This window comes from Astyanax mexicanus, chromosome 5, assembly GCF_023375975.1.
Source record: "Astyanax mexicanus isolate ESR-SI-001 chromosome 5, AstMex3_surface, whole genome shotgun sequence".
NCBI lineage: Eukaryota > Metazoa > Chordata > Actinopteri > Characiformes > Acestrorhamphidae > Astyanax > Astyanax mexicanus.
In genome coordinates this window covers 12,637,940-12,658,820 of record NC_064412.1, presented here as the reverse complement: position 1 = coordinate 12,658,820, position 20,881 = coordinate 12,637,940, and the positions used below count along the sequence as shown (strand labels likewise).

General features: G+C 35.2%; 2 protein-coding genes across 2 annotated transcripts; both read left to right on the top strand.

Moving 5' to 3' along the window:
* Window positions 1–4,325: 4,325 nt before the first annotated feature.
* On the top strand, window positions 4,326–9,288 carry rps26l (ribosomal protein S26, like). Its single transcript, XM_007253336.3, has 4 exons — window positions 4,326–4,430; window positions 6,481–6,658; window positions 6,790–6,920; window positions 7,089–9,288. The coding sequence occupies exons 1-4, from the start codon at window positions 4,428–4,430 to the stop codon at window positions 7,122–7,124; spliced, it is 348 nt and encodes a 115-aa protein (XP_007253398.1). The 5' UTR covers window positions 4,326–4,427; the 3' UTR covers window positions 7,125–9,288.
* Window positions 9,289–11,516: 2,228 nt separating this feature from the next.
* rplp2 (ribosomal protein, large P2) lies at window positions 11,517–14,709 on the top strand. The gene is made up of 5 exons (XM_007253337.3): window positions 11,517–11,622; window positions 13,243–13,366; window positions 13,506–13,554; window positions 14,386–14,487; window positions 14,589–14,709. Exons 2-5 carry the CDS (start codon window positions 13,244–13,246, stop codon window positions 14,663–14,665), a joined length of 351 nt encoding a protein of 116 aa, XP_007253399.2. The 5' UTR covers window positions 11,517–11,622; window position 13,243; the 3' UTR covers window positions 14,666–14,709.
* Window positions 14,710–20,881: the final 6,172 nt, after the last annotated feature.

The following is a 20,881-nucleotide window of genomic DNA, read 5'->3' as shown; positions in this document are numbered from 1 at the left end:
TAGACAAACAAAAAATATAATTTCCATTTGTTTAAGGTAATCAAGAGAATATAATGCCAAAAGCAGGTAGTCATAATATTTCATAATATATGTTCATACTTGTATGTACATGTTTTTCCTTGTAATGTGACTATAATTATTTGCACCAACATTTGTCTTTTGTATCTGTTTAATGTATGATACACATCAGCTTTGTCTTTGCGACTTTATTGCTGTTGGATTTGTTTCTAGGTGTATGTATGTTCTCTAGTGTTGCACCACATGCACTGCTTCTGTGACCGTGTGGCACTTGTGTTTGTGCCTCTGAAGTGAAACTGGATTGTGGTGATGGGTGGGACAGCAGAAGCAGTGGGTTCAACTGGTGTAGGATTTTGTCCCTGTTTCCATCCATGTCCTGCTTGAGAAGGTTCATTTTCTGCCGATTCTCCCAAAAGCCCCTTGACTTGACTTAAACTGCCTTCTGCCTCCTCAGGCTTAGGTGTTCCAGTAGAACCTTGAATTCTGTACTGTTGTCAAACTTTTCCAGTACAGTGTCCATCATTGCCTAACCACAAACCACAATGTGAAATGGCAAATAATGAATATTAAAGTGACAGTGGGGTAATAGGCCTGTTCTAACAGTCTGAGTCAGAAATGAAATTTGCCTCTGGCAGTCAGTGGGATAAGAGTTAGCATCACACACACGCAAAAAAAAAAAACTCCATCTTTGAATAGATTAATTAAAATATTTTTGAACATATATATATATTTCTATTAGTCATGTTATCATGAAATTCTGACCAAATGTAGGGGACAACTGGCATAACCTAATGTGTCAAAAAGTGAAGAATGACAAAAAATTGGACATACAGTGTTTTTTTGTGTGTGTGTCTGACAGAAGCAATTTATTTGTTGGCTGTTAAGCTGTAATAATTGATCCGCTGTTGTGGAATTGTGTCTTTTACCTGGTCCAGTTCTATCCAGCATGTGCACTCTCCTGACTACATAGCTACATATTGTACATATTACTTTCATAATAATTACTTACAAAAGGTTTAAAAGCACTCAAATCAATGGCACACAGTTACAAATGCTTAAAGTTAAAAAGAAACACTAATCTAACTACCTAAATATTAATGTTAGTGGTGCAGAAAAGACACTATACATTAACATTCATGTTATTATTAACAAACTATATTGTTATTAAGTCAATACTGTAAAATAAATAAACTTTTAATTCAGTTATAAACAAACCTTTATTGCATCTAGTATTTGTCCTGATATCACTAAAATTTAGTTTTTGCCAAGCCAGTTGTTCAGTTGATAGATTTTTCTCATTATAATATCAATATTTTAATTTATTCGTGTCTGCAAAAAGGTAGAAATGGAATTATTATCCTTTGTTTCTGGCCAGAATCTGTTTAGTGAGAATGTTTAATTTATACTGTCATTGATTATTTTGTGTGAACTTAGTGTTTTATCTCTGAATTCTTTATGTTTTAACAGAATGTTTAAATTTAATCTCCAAGTTTAATTAAAAAAATTTAAGTATATTTGGCGTATACATGTTCGTATCTACATCACTGACTACATCACAAATTGCAAAAGGTAATTGAATTAACGTTACTTTTTCCCCTAAAGTTGATGTCCGACGTCAGAATTTATTTATTTGTGCACATTGATTTATGTTGATTCAAGGTTATGGTTTTATACGTATGATTTGTATTAAACTTTATAAAATTAAATATGTATATGTTTTTGTGGGAAGCACATTTCACCTAAAAGCATTGTGAGAGTAAATTCAGAGCTCTGACCATTAAAAACCTTAATGAACCTAAATGAACATAGATTTAGTGTCAAAATTTCAAAATTACTAATCAATGCCTATTAGGCCTAATGTTGAATAAAGGTTGTTTAAGGGTTGTTTTTGCATCAACACTAAAAGATGTAGTTCATAAAGTGTAAAATATTACTTGCATCAAGGTAACGACTAAACATGTATACTTTTCATGTTTATATATATTTATTTCCATTTTAAACTTACATCAACAAACAAACTAGCAACAAACAAGTTCACTTATATATAAAAAAGACATCCACCACATTAAAAAGGCTTAATATGGGTTTTCTTTCTACTGAAACCTATTATAAGAAACAATCTTAACATTGCTTAATGAAATGAACCAGAAACACAGAACGTCTCTCTTTTATTTCACTGCATAATAAATGTAATCAGAATCTTGATAAGATAAACAACCCCCTGCACTGTAACTCCCATTACATTAAAATCCAGGAAGGCTGGGGAGTAAAAAGACTGGATGAAGAGCTCCAGCAACAGTATATGATGTATTTTGAGTTTGCTGGTGTAGCTTGAATAAAGACGTAATATTACAATATTAAAGTAATAATAATAATAATAACAATAATAATAATAATAATAATTTAAAATGGAGTTTATTATTATTATTATTATTATTATTATTATTATTATTAATAATTTTAATAAATTCAGTTTAGCACCCCACATTAATGAGTATAATGTTTAGTTTTCTTTAAAATAAAATGGTTTAATTATAACTACATCTTGTTTAGTTAAACTACTGGAAATAACAGAAGGGTGCCCCTGTTAAAATATTAGTGTAAGAAAAAAAAGCAGGGTTTCTGACTGGGGTAATTGGTAGAACTTGTGAGAGAGAAAAGGGGAGGAGCGAGAGAGAGGGGGAGACGAGAGCGAGAGGCTGTGGTGTGGAGAGTGTGCTGAGACAAGAGAAAAAGGGACTATAAAGAAAGTATTAAGAACGAACTCGTGTGTGTCCTTGAGTTTGCGTGTGTACTCACGTCCTCGCTACCTACACTTCTCAAGAAGAGGGTTTACATTAGCATAGAAACAGACTACCACCAACGGTGAAGGTTTGAACATGTTCAGATGAGAAATACAAATAAATTATGTAGAATATATGAAATGTATTCATAAATGTATGAAGGCAAAGTTATATAGTCGTTATATAATAGCTAATTATGGACCACAAGCTCACAACTTTACAGTTCATTACTTTTCTACCAAACTTTGGGGCCAGACAAAACAAGCTTTATTAATATGGCTCCATAAAGAAAATGACCATGTGGTAGGGGCTGTATTGGTAGTGCTTGTTTTATGTGGGTTCCACATATGGATGTCAATCATGGGCCCCATTTGAGATTAGTGTGAGCTGTAATGATAGAACCCATTTGACATGTTGTGTAGTCTGACTGACAATAAATATTACTTTGATGTCCACCTAGGGTGAAATTGTTTTTTATTTATAATCAATATATTCTGTACTGAGCCCACTGGATTTGTAGTGTCACCAGTTTTATTAGCCTGATTTATTATAAGTCCACATATAGAACCATGTGAATCAGTCACTGAGGACTTAAGTAAATCTACAATACTCATTAAAATGATTTTTTACTGGACTGAGAAACTACTCCTCTGTGCATGTTATTTAACTTTGATCCAGGAGATGGCAGTTAAACATACCTAAAATGCCACTAATACCTAAAAATGGGACTTGTCTAACTAATCAACTAATGAATCAACTAACTAATAAAATAACTGCCCTAGCTCAGCTGAGCGAGTAACAGCAGGAAACAATACAGGAAACACAAACAGGACAGAGTTACTGCAGATTCACAGAGCAAATCTAGCTAGATGAAGCACCAATAAGAGTGTAAAACCTGTGATGTTACACACCTAGAAATAATATGTAAAAAAAGTAAAAAATGCATAATACATACATAAAAATACATAATACATACATAAAAATACATAAAATAATCTCATAGCAGTCTTTTCTGCGTACAATCATAATTATCTATAAATTGCAGTTATGGTGCCCATATTCGGTTAAATAAATCTATTGATGAATATAACATGCAAGTCAGACACTCCATATGTGTACACTCTCTTACAATTTTATGCCCCATTTTAACAGAGGGAACCTTATTACTTACCCAAGACAGTAAGAGATTCTTCCATGCTGCATAAGTGAGAATTATTTAAAAAAATGTATTGTATGTTTGGCAGAAAGGCTAAATAACCCTTATTTTCACACACTTAAAACATTGATGTTTAAGCTTTACAGATATGGGGTATATCTGGCATTAATTGTTTTAATGAGAGAGAACATTTTATTTACCACAGAACTGTCCTGAATATGTTGAGTTGCCCAAAACAGAACAATATCCTTCCGCGATAAACAAACGCCTTTAAATGTATTGATTATACATGCGTTTTAGGTATCTGTCAACGATCTAAACAATGTAAATGAAATGTTTCATATTTTTTTGCTTTTTAATCCTTTGCTTTTTTCAGACTTTTTTCAGGGGACTTTTGTTTACAGCGGAGGAATACCGTTACTCCAGGCCGGTCCGCCTGTGCCGATCCTCTTTCCTGCCTGCTGTTCATCATGGTGAGTGCTGAAGCATGCTGTCTAACATCACCTGTGTATTCTGGTCTAGCGTTTATATCCAGAGAAATATACGTTCACGAATCATTGCTGCGGTGGTAGTGCATCGGATTAACCCACTGCAGAAGGAACAGCAGGTTCGTGGGTTTTGTAATAAAGTAAAACATGCAGTGACTGCTGACGTATATTTGAGCATACACAGTTGTAAACACATGGGATATTCACCATATTCACCATTATCATGTATATTTTCCACACAGAATGACCACTGGACCACAGGGAACAGATGGAGTTAGCCCTAACTTAAACACATTTGTTTTTCAAGCATAGACTAGTGTGGGGGAGCACTTCTTTCCCCTCCCATGCATTGCGTCAGACTAACTTGTGTAAGTTCTATGTATGTGCGCTATAGGAGCGTATGTTAAGTGTTTCCAGCTGTGAGGTGTTTTTCAAACATAAAGGCTGGACTTCAGCAATTCCAGTCAGAGAGCTTCGGATCAGATTTGGGAAAAGAGCTCTCTCCCTGCAAAACCGGTTTGCTTGTTAATGATGCTGTTATCTTTTGTACTAATTATTCTTTTTTCTGTAATAAATTTTCTTATATACAAAGAACAGTATCAGCGAAGACTTATTTCATGCATCTACATGGCATCACAGCTCAAGATACTACACTGCTAACAACCGTGCCTTTCCACCAGCCGCAGTCTGGGTCTCAGTATCTGCATCTTACATTAACAAACTCTCTCTTCAGTAAAACAGGTATTGGTAAATTATGTAATGACTTTGAGATTATTCTCATTTTAACATGTCAAAGGCAATGGCTACTGTGTAGCTAGTTAGTGTTTATCATCAGAAGCATGACTTTTGAGTTAAACACATTAAATGTAGTCTTAAATTAGGCTTGACATATAGGACACCATGGGGCCAATGCTTTTTTTATTTACTAGTGCATCTAAAAAAATAGAATATCATATGAAAGTTACTTTATTTCAATATATATATATATATATATATATATATATATATATATATATATATATATATATATATATATATATATATATATACACACACACACACACACACACACACACAGAGTGATCTATTTTAAGCATTTATTTATTTAATTGTTGATTATGATGATTATGGCTTACAGCCAATAAGAAACTAAAAATCAGTGTCTCAATTTTTTTTTTATTACAGCTCTGGAAATAATTAAGAGACCACTTCAGTTTCTAAATCAGTTTCTCTAATTTTGTGATTTAAAGGTACATGCTTGAGTAAAATGCACATTGTTGTTTTATTCTATAAACCACGGACAACATTTCTCCCAGGTTACAAATACAAATATTGTCATTTAGAGCATTTATTTGTAGAAAATAAGAAATGGCTGAAATAAAAAATAAAATGCAGAGCTTTTAGACCTCAAATAATGCAAAGAAAACAGGTTCATATTCATAAAGTTTTAAGAGTTAAGAAAACAGTATTTGGTGGAATAACCCTGGTTTGTAATCAAAGTTTTCATGCACTTTTGGCATGTTTTCCTTCACCAGTCTTACACACTGCTTTTAGATAACATTAGGTCACTACTGGTGCAGAAAGTCAAACAATTTAGCTTGGTTTGATGGCTGTGATCCTCATGTGTGTGTGTTTGGTAAAAATATTATTATTATTATTATTATTATTATTATTATTATTATTATTATTATATTATTATATATAGCTTATTTTTCAAATATTTATCCACATGGTTTCACTTAACATAGCTAAATTGGTTTGAATTTGGACCTTTTACATTAATATTTTTTGATGACCTCAGCAGTGCTCTTTTTAGACAAATCATCCAAACAAAAATAGCTATTGGGGCAGGCCAACATGTACTGATATCATTATGCTATTTTTTAGTTTTGGCTAATACATTTAACAACAGGTTGTTATTAAAATGGTTGGTACATTTGGACATTGGTTCATTTTGGTTCTTTTTTGTACTATGTTTTCTTGCCCTGTCTTTTTCTCTGCTAATACATTGTGTTCCCCTTTTTTTTAATGCCAGACTAAGAAGAGAAGGAACAACGGACGTGCCAAGAAGGGCCGTGGACATGTCCAGCCCATCCGCTGCACTAACTGTGCTCGGTGTGTGCCCAAGGACAAGGCCATCAAGAAATTTGTCATTAGGAACATTGTTGAAGCAGCAGCTGTGAGGGACATCTCAGAGGCTAGTGTATTTGACTGTGAGTTAAAGCTTCTATGAACATTTGCATTCATTTGCTTTTTTTAATCTATGCGTTGCTTTTCTATGTATAACCGCATATTAGTTAATGTCTAACAGAGTATTTTAAGTTATTTTGTGTCCTCTACACAGCTTATGTGCTGCCCAAGCTCTATGTGAAGCTTCATTATTGTGTGAGCTGTGCTATCCACAGTAAGGTGGTGAGGAACCGTTCTCGTGAGGCTCGCAAGGACCGCACACCACCTCCACGATTTAGACCTAGTGTAAGTGTATCTGACAATGTTTATTTTCTTTTTCTGTATTTAAATTTAAATTACAAATGTGTAGTGTATATGTGTACTGAAGATAACACCTAAAAGTAACAGAATGACTTGTGTGCAATTTAAGTGATATATCCTTTGATTATGTGCCTCTACTTTTGTCTCTTACAGGGTGCTGCTCCCAGAGCTCCTCCTAAACCTATGTAAACAATTCATCAAATAATGTCCATTCTGTACAAAAAATGAAATAAAACTGAATATATGAAAATGTTGTGTGAGTAGCAGGTGTGAAGATACATTTGAACAGCCACATGGTTATGGTTATGATTGGTTATGAGTGTTGCAGATTTGTTCTGAGGAGACAGGATTAACAGAACTATGTATTTGTATACATGGAGTATTCATCTTTTTTTATGATTATTATAAGAAATTTGTCATTGGATATCCTTATGCTTTAATAAACATATAGGTAATCAGTAAAGCTACAAATAGTGTCCTAGGATGTTCTTCACAAATATTTTTGATAAACCTAGATCAGATTCGCATATTAAGATTCAAAATAACGAGTCAAATTGGGTCATATATGATCACACTTTCTAACACTGTCCTGTGATGCTCTTGTCACCTCCTGGCCTTGTCTCATGTCTCTGTGTGTGTTCCACGTGACCTGTGCCCCTGTGTTCTGTCTCAGTACTTTTCCACCTGTGTCAATTTGTAGCTCCGCCCCCTAGCCCCAGGTGTTTCCACTTCCCTTGTGTGCTATAAAGCCTTCCTTTGTCACTTGTCCTTCGTCGGTCTTTGCACCAACTCCTGTTGTCTGTCTCTCCGTGTTTCTGTGTTGCTATAGCCCTAGTTCCGTGTTAATTCCTTGTTTGTTTCCCTTGCTCCTTATTCCGTGTTTTTCTCTGTTTATTTCTAGTTCCCTGTTTATATCCATTGTTTTCTTCCTTGCCCTGCTTTGTTTAGTTTTTCCTTGTCTAGTTTAGCTTCTTGTTTATTTTCTTGCATATATTTATCCCTGCCCTGGTTAGCTTAGTATTTATTCTGGTCCTCATTTGTTAGTTTTTAGTTTCTTGTTTATTCTTTTTTCCTTGTTTATGTTCTTAGCTCTGTTTAGTTTCTCTTTATTAGCCTCACTGTTTGTTTGTTAGTTTTATCTCACCTCCGTTTCTTGTTTATTTCTTGTTTACTTGTTTCTTTTGTTTACCGTTGTTATTTATTTAATAAATTATTTATTTCGCCCTTACCTGCACTTGCGTCTGTCTCCTCGTCCCCCTGCCTGGGTCATTTCATGACAGCTCTCAAGTTGATTCATGAGTTAAAACGTTGGACAGAGTGCTTAAGGTCTAAGGCACATACTTGAACATGGACTCTTTTGGGTAAAATTAAAAGCGAACGGTACTTTGCGCACTTGTTACACTTACTCATATATTTTCCATTTACTGATGCCGGACCAGCAGTAGATCACCACCTCTCAGAGCAGTCTTTTACCATCTGGCACCTCCCTTCTTACATAAAAGCCTTAAAAATGCTGAGTGTCACTAAGTCTCGCTGATCCTATTTGTGAGGTGTCTGTTCCTAATCTTATCTCAGACTTTCAGATACACAGATGCTCATTTTGAATTGACTGGCCATGATGAGCTGACAGAATACAGAGGACATAGTCAAACTGATCAGCTTGTTCCTGCGTCTGTTCAAGCAAATCGATCTCTCACTAAAGATTTCCAACCTCAAGTGGAAGAACAGCAAGAGGAGGAAGAGCTGAACCTGCTGACAAATGCGTCAGGACTAGCAGTGGAGGAAGAGCAACACAAGAACATTTCAGCTGCTGGCTTGCTAAAGGAGCTGTTCACTAAAATGGCAGATCATGATGAAGCCACAGAGGAAAGGGAGATGGAAGAGGCACAGGAGTTCCAGAATGAAGAAGAGGCGCTGCTGCATTTTGGTCGGTACAGTGAATCCCGAGCTGCCCTGCCCTGGGAACAGAGAACATTCAAAGAAAAAGTGATGCATCACCTTGATCGGATGTTTCTGGTGTTCCTTGCTGTTTTTTTTGTGATTTTGATTTCAGAAGGTATCTATAAATTCTGGTATGTTACCAACTGGAAGAAGATCATGGATTTTGTTCTGGACTCTGTGTCCTTCTTGTTCACACAAGAAAAGGAGGAGAAGTTGTTTGAACTGTAATGGCCTTTTGGATGTTGCATAAGCGTATTAGGGTAGGCTTGTCTAATGGACATCACCAGACATACAGGTGTAGTTTTTGTACTGTCTGTTTTTGTTTTTGGTTTAAATTGTGTCAGTAACTAAAAAAAAATGTTTTTGTTATCACCATAACTTAAATGTAATAATAAATTGTTAATGCTGAGAATGTATGTGATTACTTATTTATTTATTTAAGTCTTTTTATGTTTTGTTCGAGTAAATTATGATTGCACAAATCATAAAACGTTACAATGTGTGAAAGCAGTTGAGAGGTTTTATGAATTCTATATATGATTTTGTATTTAAGTAACTTTGTCAGTACACTACAAGAACACTTTTGAAAAGCTGGAAACAGGGACAGCCAGAAAGCAAATGGCTAAGGGGTAAGGAGCAAGCTCAAGAGCCATACAGTGGCAGTTTTGTGGGCCCTGCATTCCTGTGACCCCTACACCACCACTGCCCATATACAGTACAAATCACAACATTGTTGTGCTCTTAAAAGTGGCAGTCCGTTAAGCCTGCTAAGCCTAATATATTCTTTCTGAAAACTGTGGGGTTGGGTTGCTTTTTGCGAAAGTTCTTCAAGACACGTCACGCATCTTTTCGTACTTACGTCACATGTACAGCCTCTAAAAGAGTATCCGGCTCAGTTTTACTGAACGCGAGCGGCTGGTGAAGCAATAAAGACTTCAGAAGAGGAAACTTAGAGCTCAGTAGATCATTCCTTTACTCTGACAAAACTTACAAACTCTAACAAACTCTCTTACATTCACTGAAGACATTTCCTTCTGACTGAGCTCACTCTCTATCTCTCTGACGGAACATAACCTGGAATCGGATTCATCTGCTCTGAAAGGAGACCACATCACACCCGCCCAGTTTAAAATGATTCTTCTGCATGTTCGGTGCAATTACTCATTCTCACCAGATAGGGCCCTAAACATGGACATCAGCTTTAAGTTAAATAAATATTGATGAAACTTTCCATTCAGTTAATGTAAAATCAAGAAAAAGGTTACCACCAGAGAAGAATAATCTAATCAGTCAAAGAAAGCATTTAAACATTCAGATGTGTCTTTGAGTGGCCTGTTCCCTACAGAATCCCAAAAAATCATTAAAGAACCTATTGCTTAATGATGCTTGTCTATTAATAAATTAATAAAGGCTTTTAAATAAATATTTTGTGTTATTATTTGTATTATTGATATTCACAACAATCAGTATTAAATGTTACTGATGCAGAAATGTTTACAATCTAAACACAAATAACACCACCATAAGTAATTTTAAATAACTTTATCAGCACACCAGTAAGATGGTGGTATTGCATTTTTAATAAAGAATAATGTACTAATTTTAACACAGAAAAACATTAAATATTTCAGCACTGCAGAGATATATTAAAGTTTTTTTTTTAACTCCAGCTATTAGCCCTTTAAACGTGCTCTGTTTGTATGTCCAGCTTCAGCTCACCAACCAGTACAGCACTCAGCAGTAATGGTAATGTCTTTGTTGTCCAAAAATCGTTTTCTGTAGAAAAAGAGAAATACACAGGTAGGCAGTCTTTGCTTTTTAATAAAATACTTTATTCTACTATTCCAAAGTTAAAGAAATATTCTGCCCAATTGGTTAGTAATTTTTTTAATTCTGTTTTTTAGTCTTTAGCTCCATTCACCCCTATTTATTAAGGACTTGCGGGCTAGTATCAGAAGATTACTAATTAAATCTAACCGCTAGAGGGAGCCAATGAATCCAGAATAAATAGGGTTAAACGTACCTACCCACTTGGCTATTATATCTTTGATTTTGGACAATTAAATGATGTATTTAAAAAAAAGAAGAAGACAAAAACGTATGTTCTCCTGTAAACTTTGCATTACTGCCACTGTATGTATATGCTGTATTATGTGCTGAAACATTTTATATTGTTCGGTATTGAGAAGTACATTTTTTAATTAATTTAAATTATAATTTTTAATTAATTAAAAATTTTATTTTTTATTTTTTTATTTTATTTTACTTAGTTCAACACTTGCCAAAACATAACAGAGCGCATGATTTGGCTTTATGGATTATAGCTGAGGACAATTTTAACATTGCTATATCAAGTAGCAGTGATAGTGACAGCCAGTGTTGGACATTAAGATTATGTCCAACATAATCTTAGCAATATTTTTTTTGCTGAAGTTTGACCAGCAAGACATACCTTAATCTTTTAGAATTAAACTGGAATCATAACAGGGGGTTTGATGATTGGCTCTCCAAATGTGGTAAAAAAAAACTACTACTACTACTAATAATAATAAGAAGAAGAAGAAGAAGAAAAAGAAAAAAAATGTGTAAGAACTACCCAATCACAGGCTACTTTCTTGACGAGACATTTTGAACAGCCAATCAGAGCGCTGAATGCTGCTCCATTATAAGGCTATATCCTGTCAGTCTTTCTCTCCCGTCCGGAATCGCAGCGTGACCTACGTTTCGTGTCTTTCGTAGACTTAAAGTAAGTTTATTTTAGGAATTTCGGTATAATAAACTGCACTATTCACTAACAGCTGTATCTGTACATGAAACTGATGCTTTAGAATCTGGTGTAACTCGGTAGAAGCCAAAGAAATGTGGTAATCATGTTTGGCAGCCTATTTTAGTTAACTAGCTTAGCTAGCGTTAGCTATGTTAGGCTAGCTTGCTGACAGTTAGCGGCATGGCCGCCATACCCTGGCTGTGCCCCGTTTTGTTGGACTGCAACCTGAAAACTTGGCATGAACTAGATAAAACACTGTTAAAACCATGTGGGGAATAATATTAGTAAAATAAGATATTAATCGTCCAGACTAGTTTATTTTAAATGCGGTAGAATGATAAACAATATTAGATATTGGTGCTTTTCTGCTTTTTCTCCTGAATTTTGTTAGCTAACATTAAATATTACATACGTTGTATTGCATTACATTTAGCTGACGCTTTTGTCCAAAGAGACTTACAAATAATGAGGTACATAAGCAATAGTGTAGACAAAAATTTAAGGCATTAAGTAGCTAAAACTGTAATAATAGTTAGAAATTATCACTTGGTAACCCTACATCATGATTTCAACCTTAAAATATTTCTTGTCATGTTCCCACAACAAGAACCAAACATGAATTAGCTGCTTTATCTGATTTAATAATAAAAAAAAAACAGAATTGGGTCTGGGATCTAATGGGTTAACATCACAAACTAACTACCGTCAAGTGCTATTAATAGATGTTTTTCTAATGGTCACTATTTAAAATGCAGTTTTAACTAAGTCCTTATTAGCGAAATTACATGGTAACTATATCAGGAGACTATATAGTCTCCTTTGACTCTCAAACTTGTTTTGTCAGATCTTAGGTTTTCTCCTGTATTTTGTTAGCTAGCGTTAGCTAAATATTATATTACATTACTTTTAGACGTTTTATCTAAAGTGACTTACAAGTGATGAGATACATAAGCAATAGAGGACACAAAAATCCAAGGCAAAAAGTAGCTAAAATGTTAATAATAGTTGAGCATTATAATTTGGCAACTCTAGATCATAATTTTAACCTTGAAATATGTACATGTGGCAATACTTATTTGTAGTTAGAGCTGGACAAGATTTTTTTTTTTTTTTTAATAATTTATATTGTATTGACAGTATACATAGAGTATACCACTGCTTAAAAAAACACTGGCCCAACTGTACATTTCATTAGAGAGTGTAACATTGATTGGTGTGTGTGATAATAGGAGTTTGTCAGTGAGTTAAAACATAACCAAAACTGTGCATCGTAAGTTTGTATTTAAATGCTGTGATAAAATTTGCCATATCAATGCCATATACACCAAGGGCGGTGGCTTTTATACTGTTCATATTGATATCGGAGCTATATCTTATCAAACGAAATTAAGAAATGCATCATGACATTGGCTAAATAATAAGTAAGTTTAAAAATTCCTTTTATGTGAACACATTTTTATGTACATGTATAGGCAAGTGTAGAAAATTACAGAAAATGCATGCATTTTAGTCCACCTCCACTGAGTGGCAGCAAAAAACTTGTAATTGTTATTCATCAGTGATGTGCTGTTTTTTAATAGTCTAAAATGTTCCTTTCAGAATGCGTTACGTGGCCGCTTACCTTTTGGCTGTGCTGGGTGGAAACACCAGCCCCTCCGCCAAGGATATCAAGAATATCCTGGGGAGTGTAGGAATCGAGGCCAACGATGAACGCCTGAATAAGGTAATATTTTAAAATGCCCATACTTTACATACGACATTCAGTTACCCCAGATAGTCTGCTACTGTTTGTTTGACTGCAGATTTTTGTCCTAGGTGTTTGCATTGCTATTTTGTAAAATTATTATTGTGTACCTGAACAGGTGGTCAGTGAACTGAATGGTAAAGACATCAATGAAGTCATGAATGCCGGTATGTTTTTTTTTTTTTTTTTTTTTTTTCTTCTTTCTTCTCCCCCCCTCCCCTCTTAATGCCAGGTTCACACTACACAGCTCAGGTAGTGTCTTTCAGTAGTTCACCCTACGCGACAGTGTGCAGGCTGGGTTAACCCCACAATTTCCCTTTGAGCAACGAAAAACTGTCGGTGACTAAAAAACTGGCCTGAAATCGTGTAGTGTGATCCTGGCATTAATATCAATTCATCAGGCTTATTAAGTAAATGGAACTCTTACTGCAATTTCTGTGAATAAATGATTTAAGCCTGGGATGTCCAAACTTTCTTTGTTGGGGGATAGAAGGAGAAATATATTTGAAGTCATGGGCCACAGACTCTGTAATAAAACAAATAATGAAATATATCACTTTAAATAATACATTTTCCTGATTACTTTCATTTACACACCATTTTACTTGACTTACTATCTTTATCCATCTTTGACAGTGTTGTGTAAACTAAGAATTTTTTAATTGATATTTAATTTCATGATGTCTCTTAATATTAAATTCCTTAATTACAGCAGCTTGTAGACTCTGTAATTGAGCTCTTTCTCCGCTTTTAGACTCTCTTGCCCTTTTTCTGCGCTACAACTGAACACTCTCGCCGCTTTTAGACTCTTTGCTCCATTTCTGACACCTAGCGTTCAAACTTTGAATCTCACATTTTAAAAACCTACTTAACAGCGGGCCCACTTTCATTCTATTTCTAAAATACTTCACGGGCAGCTCCAAAAAAGGAAACGGGCCGCAAATGGCCCGCGGGCCGTAGTTTGGACACCCCTGATTTATGCTTTTGTCTTTCTGTAGGCCTCTCTAAGTTAGCCTCCGTGCCAGCGGGTGGTGCTGTGGCAGTCTCTGCCGCCGCTCCTGGTGGTGGTGGGGCTCCAGCAGCTGGGGAAGCACCTGCAGGTAACCCTTCTGTTTAAGACCTCAGAGCCAAACCTAAACCATTTTTATTTTAATGTTTTATATCATTGAGTGTAACTTTTTTATTTTTTTTTTCCTTTTAGCGGAAGAGAAAAAGGAGGAGAAGAAAGAGGAATCTGAGGAGTCGGATGAAGACATGGGCTTTGGCCTCTTTGATTAATCTTTCTTCTTTTCAGAACAATAAAAATGGAAAAGATGTTTTAAGACTTTTTTGAGTCTCATTATTGATTGGTTTGCATTAGTTATAAATCAATAATAAATAAAGTATATGAAAAAATAACAAGGTATATAAAACTAACTACATTACATTAAAGTTTAAGGAGTCATTTTTGTTCGCATCATAGTGTTAATGCAGCAATTTAGACCAAGATATAATCCTTTTAGACTGCAACATTTGCATTAGTACATACAAATAACTTTTTAACAATAACAATTTGATCATCTTAACTTCTTAATCTTATTTTTATTCTGAAGTAAACAGCTTGATCAAAAATGTATTGCAATTTTCCCTGTTTTAACTAAAATTGCACAACTACATGACAATAAAGTTCTGTGTGCTTATGCTGGTACTGGAAAATGTTGTTTAGGCAAGAATTGACGGAGTTCATCATAATAATGCGCCAGTTGGATGTACTGAAACACTACTTTTATTATTCTTGCTGGCCAGGCTAAGATATTTATATTATAAAGGAAATTTGCTTCACCTGACATGAGGCAAACATTTACACAAGTTTAAAAAACATAAGATAAAACAGCAGTTTGATGGGGAAAGTACCTACCTTCTCAAAGTATTGTTTCTCCCAGACAAAACATTTTTTGTTTTGAGATGAAAGCAATGATTGTAGTCTATGTGGGTTTTCCAGTGACAAACAGAAACAAGCTAAAATAGAAAGTTGTGCTTTGGAATGAGCGGGTAGTGTTTGTTCAGGTAAATGCTCACATTTAAAAAATATATGTATGGCCAGTGTTGTAGAAAAGAAAATGAAAGGTGGGTCAACACCCACCTCTCGTCCGGGGTACAACTCCCCTGCGTGTTCGTTTGATAGAGAGAGTCAGACTGGTGGAGTGAAGTTGAAAGCAAACCAAGTATTATGGTTTGAAATGCTTCAAGCACGAGCTACACAAGCCTCACAATAGATCTCGTGTTATTTGTTAATGTGTTAGTGGCGCGTGGTTAGACCGCCATACAATAGACCCTATGTGTTAGTAAACGCCTTATGTATCGTGTGGGTTAATTTGTCATAATAAAGTCTGTGTTAGTCACATGCCTGATCAAACAATGTTTTACTATATATGTAAAGGATATATTGTGATTATTGGTTAATCTTCTATATAAATGCGTGTAAAATACACTGTGAGTAAAAATGATCAAATGTAAGGTGAGTATTGGTTAATGCATATAAAATACAAGGTTTCACACAATGATTATGTAATTATAGATACTAAGATAAGTAATCATAACTGAAAGATATTTGTCAATACACCCAAAGTGTAATAAACAGTTACTCTTCACCAGCCATGCCAGATATCCTGCACACATACTGACCACAGTTTCTGTCCAGCAGTAGTTATGAGAGTGGTTATGAACTGTACGTAACTTAACCAGTATCATGAGCTTAAAATCTATTTAACTCTTTAACTGTAAATTAAATAGTTCTTAATCACACAGGGTGAGACACTAAAGTTAGTGTATGAATGCTAATGCTAATAGTCAGAAAATTGTGCCGGTATTTGGGAAATATATAGAACAATATAATGAACACATGTTAATGCAGCACTTAACGACAAGCAATGCTTTATAAAAATAGATCAACTGAGTAATTTATTGGCATTGTTGGCTAGACCCAGCAACCTGTAGCCCAGTTTACTCTCTGAGCTTAGTATTGTAGGAGTACCAGGTTGTCTGTCTCTCCTTCTTTTCTTCAAATGAATATATACTACAACATAGAGGTAAGCAGATTGCAGATTTCATCTTACATAGGAACTTTTAAAATAAAAATTTAGTGTGTGGTTATATTACATAGTACAGAACAAGGAAACACACAATGCTATACTAGCAAGTGAGTGTTAAACTTGTAGTTCAAGAATTAAGTATCTTCTTGGGTATAAATACTATGTAACACAGTTAAACACATTTAAAAGAAGACCAAGGGTGCTAAGGCAACACAACTCTTGACAATGTTTTGACACATTCTGAAAAAAACATTTTTTTCCTCATACAGGTCTTTGTTAAGGTCAATAAAATGGAAATGAAGTACTGGGAAAGGTCATGCTTTGATGATAATGGGACAGTACAAAAGTTTCATCCAAAAGAACAGTTGGGAAAAGAGTTTCTACAGGAGCATGAGAAGAAAGAGGGTGATGAGGAAAATGAGAGTGGTAGTAGGATAGTGGAGGAAAGCCTTGGGAAGGTCTCAGAGTTGTCAGAGGAATACTTTCATGGCCTAGAAGATCTACCGTGGAATCTAACCTCACTCGAGCAGTGTGTATATCTCAGTCTGCCAGTGTGGCTACAGGCAGGTATGTTTACCCTTTACAGCCAGAGAGATTACTCATTTATTGACACCATCCATTTGAATATCCTCACTCTGTTCCTACAGAGTGTTCTACAGCTGAACAATAGTGGAGTGTGTTTCTATTCAGTCTGGCTGTTGATCACAATCTTTGCTTTTGGTTTCCATGTCACTTTCTAATTGTTAGCTTCTATCAAATGCCTGTGTTACATAAAGCTTCATTCTCAAACCATTCTAAGCAATATAAGGTAGATTTTTTTAAAGGTAGCTTCAAGTAGCAACTTCCAAATCATTGTGCTTCTCCACTTGCAATAAGAAGAATAACTTTTTCTCCAGCTGCTAATTGCACTATGTAGCTTGGGCCAAGTGAGCAGAATAATGCTCATGAGATCTGCATAAGATAAAACTGCATACATATTTGTGTAAAATCATGTAATGTTATTCTACCGCTTCAGTTTGTATGTTTTTTTTTTTTTTCACTTTTAGGGACAGTTCTGTATGTCTCAGCTTGTACCCCAGAAATGCATGTGTAAAGGGAGTCCTCCTTTAAGGGTAGCTTAACCCTTTCAGACCTTTTCAGACCATGTTTCAGTGTTAAACAAATGAGAGTGCTGTTTTCTGTCTGTAATGTACACAAAATAAGACACTACTATCCAAATATAAAAATAAATCCAATTAACTTAAATGTTATTCCTAAACATGATAAAAACATGTTTTAAATCATAAAGAATTATTAAAAATGATCTTGTATTACTTTGCCTTATTTGTTCTGTAGTGCTGACATGCCTTAATGTCTGAGTTTTTTGTTTGTCCAGTGCAGTGGGCAGGGCTGTTTCTTTGGCTGGTTTATGATCTGGAGCACAGGTCTTAATTAATGTTCTGTGCAACAAAACATTTGAAAAAAATACATGATATCCATTGTAATTAATGCAGGGTCTGAAAGAGTTAAAGTACAAATTCCTGTCCCTGACAAATTCCTGTTGCCTGGGTGCAAGAAATGCCAATTCTCACATAATGATGCTTTAACTATGTGGAAGCTAATGAGTCAGCATGCATAATAATAACCTTATTAATGAAGCCACTGACCCCTGTGTGAATGGGATTTCTCGTAATGCTAATCATGTTGCCTGGTTCGGGACAAATTCTCACCCCTCAGCAATAGCAGCCAATCAGCTTGGAGGTTGTGCAGAGTGCTAAGGAGGGACTGTGTGCTGGTGGGGAAGCCCCCTTTTTGTGGAGATGTGTGTGAGCACAGTAGCCATAACAAGCTGAAAAGTACCTTTTTTGCAACAATGAATCAAACACTATAATTTGTTCATAAGTGTTTTTTTTATCAGATTTTATAATATCATATTTTAAATATGTTTCTTGATAATCCAATGTTTGCTTTCCAGTATTTTCATCTCTCCCCCTTCAAACAAAATGAAGTTTGGAGTTGAAGTTTATTAACTTCCCGGAGCCGACTTGCCTATAGGGCTTTGATAATGAAGTGTAAATATCCTACTGTTAACCTCACTACTTTTTACAGCATGGGCCATTACTCCTTACTGAAACTGAAGAATATACTACAGAGCTAAGCGCTAAAGACGACGGTTCTGCAAATGGTTCTTTTAGTGATGCCATAAAATAATATTTTTTGCCTCTTTTTAAAGCAGCCATGATTGTAAAGAACTTTTAAATTGTTAAAGAGATGTATAAGGTACTTTACATACATATCTGACAAAATAGTTCTTCTATAGTTTTGCTGGAAGAACCCTTTGTAGCAAGTATCCCAATAGTATATGTCTGTTTTTCTTGCACGGATGGAGAAAAAGGGTATCACATTTCTATATGTGTAGCACAAATTGGCATTTTGTTTGGCCAAATTGTCACTTAAAGGGAATGCTGCAATTATACAGGCAGATGGTAATACAAACTATGTGGAAAAACAAAATAGGAACAGATATTTTCAAAGCTGTACTATGGCCTTGCATGTATAAATGCAAAGCAGCCAAAGTGACCTACAGTTGGGATAAAGATAAAAGAGGAAGTGATTTCAAATGAGGGTTCATTCTTGTGGTGCAAAGCCGCAGTCACAAAAAACTGCTCAACTAGCTGGGGTTTTACCAGGAACAGAAAAAAAAAACACATTAGCAAATATGGTTATGGTTGATGCCCGTTCAGAACGGCAGCTGTTACTGGGTTAAATAAAAATGCCAATATAGGATGTGTTCAGGGTCTGTCAGCAGGAGCAGTCCGTCCACAACCACACCGAGGAGAAGTGCAAAGCGTAAAAACCCTAATTACGAGTGTTGGTATTATAAAACTGAAATTGATGTGGAATAAAATGACTAAGTTAACCTTACCTTAAATCACCACTCAGCACTGTGGACACTGGTCTTCTGTCAAGTTGTGCTTATCATTTATATGTGCTGCTTAACCCAGAAATGTTTTAATGTCTTTTTCATAAACATTCTGGTTTTCCCTGGTACATTTCAGTTTAGTTTACTATTTTTATTTATTTGGGTGCTACAAAATTGTTATTGGGGATTCAGATTAACAACAGTACAGTACAGTCTATTAGGCAACTCAAATGTCTTTCCTATTTTTTCTTGCATGGTGCTTTTTGCCTATTGAAATATCTGGTGTTTTATTTAGACAGCATTACTAACAGATATACACTATGGTAACACGTTTTGACAGAGTAGAACAAATTGACAGAAACCTGGGTTTAATTCTAATTTAGCAGTAACTCACCTCAAATAACTAATCAAACAAGTGAAATTAGGTCAAACTTCAGCCAGATTGGAATGAATCACTTTCCTCCTATGAAATATTTCTATAATGACATGAGAGATCACTTCCAGAATGGTGATTAGAAGAATGTATAATTTATGTAAATGATATGTTATATTACGTTTTTATATTATATTATATTATTCTCTGTTTCTAGCTATGCTTTGTAACCTGGCTGGACAGTACGGCATCTGGACTTTCCATAACAACTTCTTGCCTTGCCGCCTGATCTCCTACCTGTTGCTACCCTACACTTTTCCTGCCTTGGTGATGATCTCATTCAGCTACAGGTTAGCCCACATACGCCTCTGCCAGTAATTACTTATTGGTCAGTCTTCACAGAGTAAGACTGCTGACCTGCTATCAGTTTGTGCATGAACCTATAAGGCATGGGCCCATATTCACAAAGCTTGTCAGATCAGGACTTCTGATCTAGGGTCAGATTCTCAGTATTGACTGAGTGATTGGTTCTTATACTGTTGAAAGGTTTTGTTAATATGTGCCCTGATTTAAGATTGGTGATCATGTTCTGTGAAACTTAATAAATGTGGGCCACTATTTAAGAGAATATCAAGTTATCAACACATATTGTTATAACATCTAATGCTACAGACAAACACCACTAATTAGCATTGTGGACATGAAATTAGCATGTATTTCTTTTCAGTTTTGTGTGCGCACTGAACAGGTTGCTGTGTTGGACAAGGTACATTGTTAAGAAGGCTGTGAGTGTTTTGACCGTTCTAACACGGACTATTTTCACCATGCTCTACTTAACAAGACACTTGCTGGACAGGTAAGTCCTGTTTTATTGTAGTTTCTAGGAACCAGGGTGACAATCTCGATACACAGTTCTGCTAGCATAATCCCTTTAACATAGTAGTGAGACAGTTTGACCAAATATATTTTTGAAATATCTTGCAGTCTCCAGTCTTTTTATTTCTCTATCAATATTCTCATTGTAATTTTCCGATTCCTGCTTTTATCTTTGATGTTTTATTAGTTTGTCCACCTTGCCTTTATACTAAGTTTCTGTTCTGTGATTTCCTCCTTTGTCTGCATTCCTTTTAAAAAAAAAAATTTTCTCC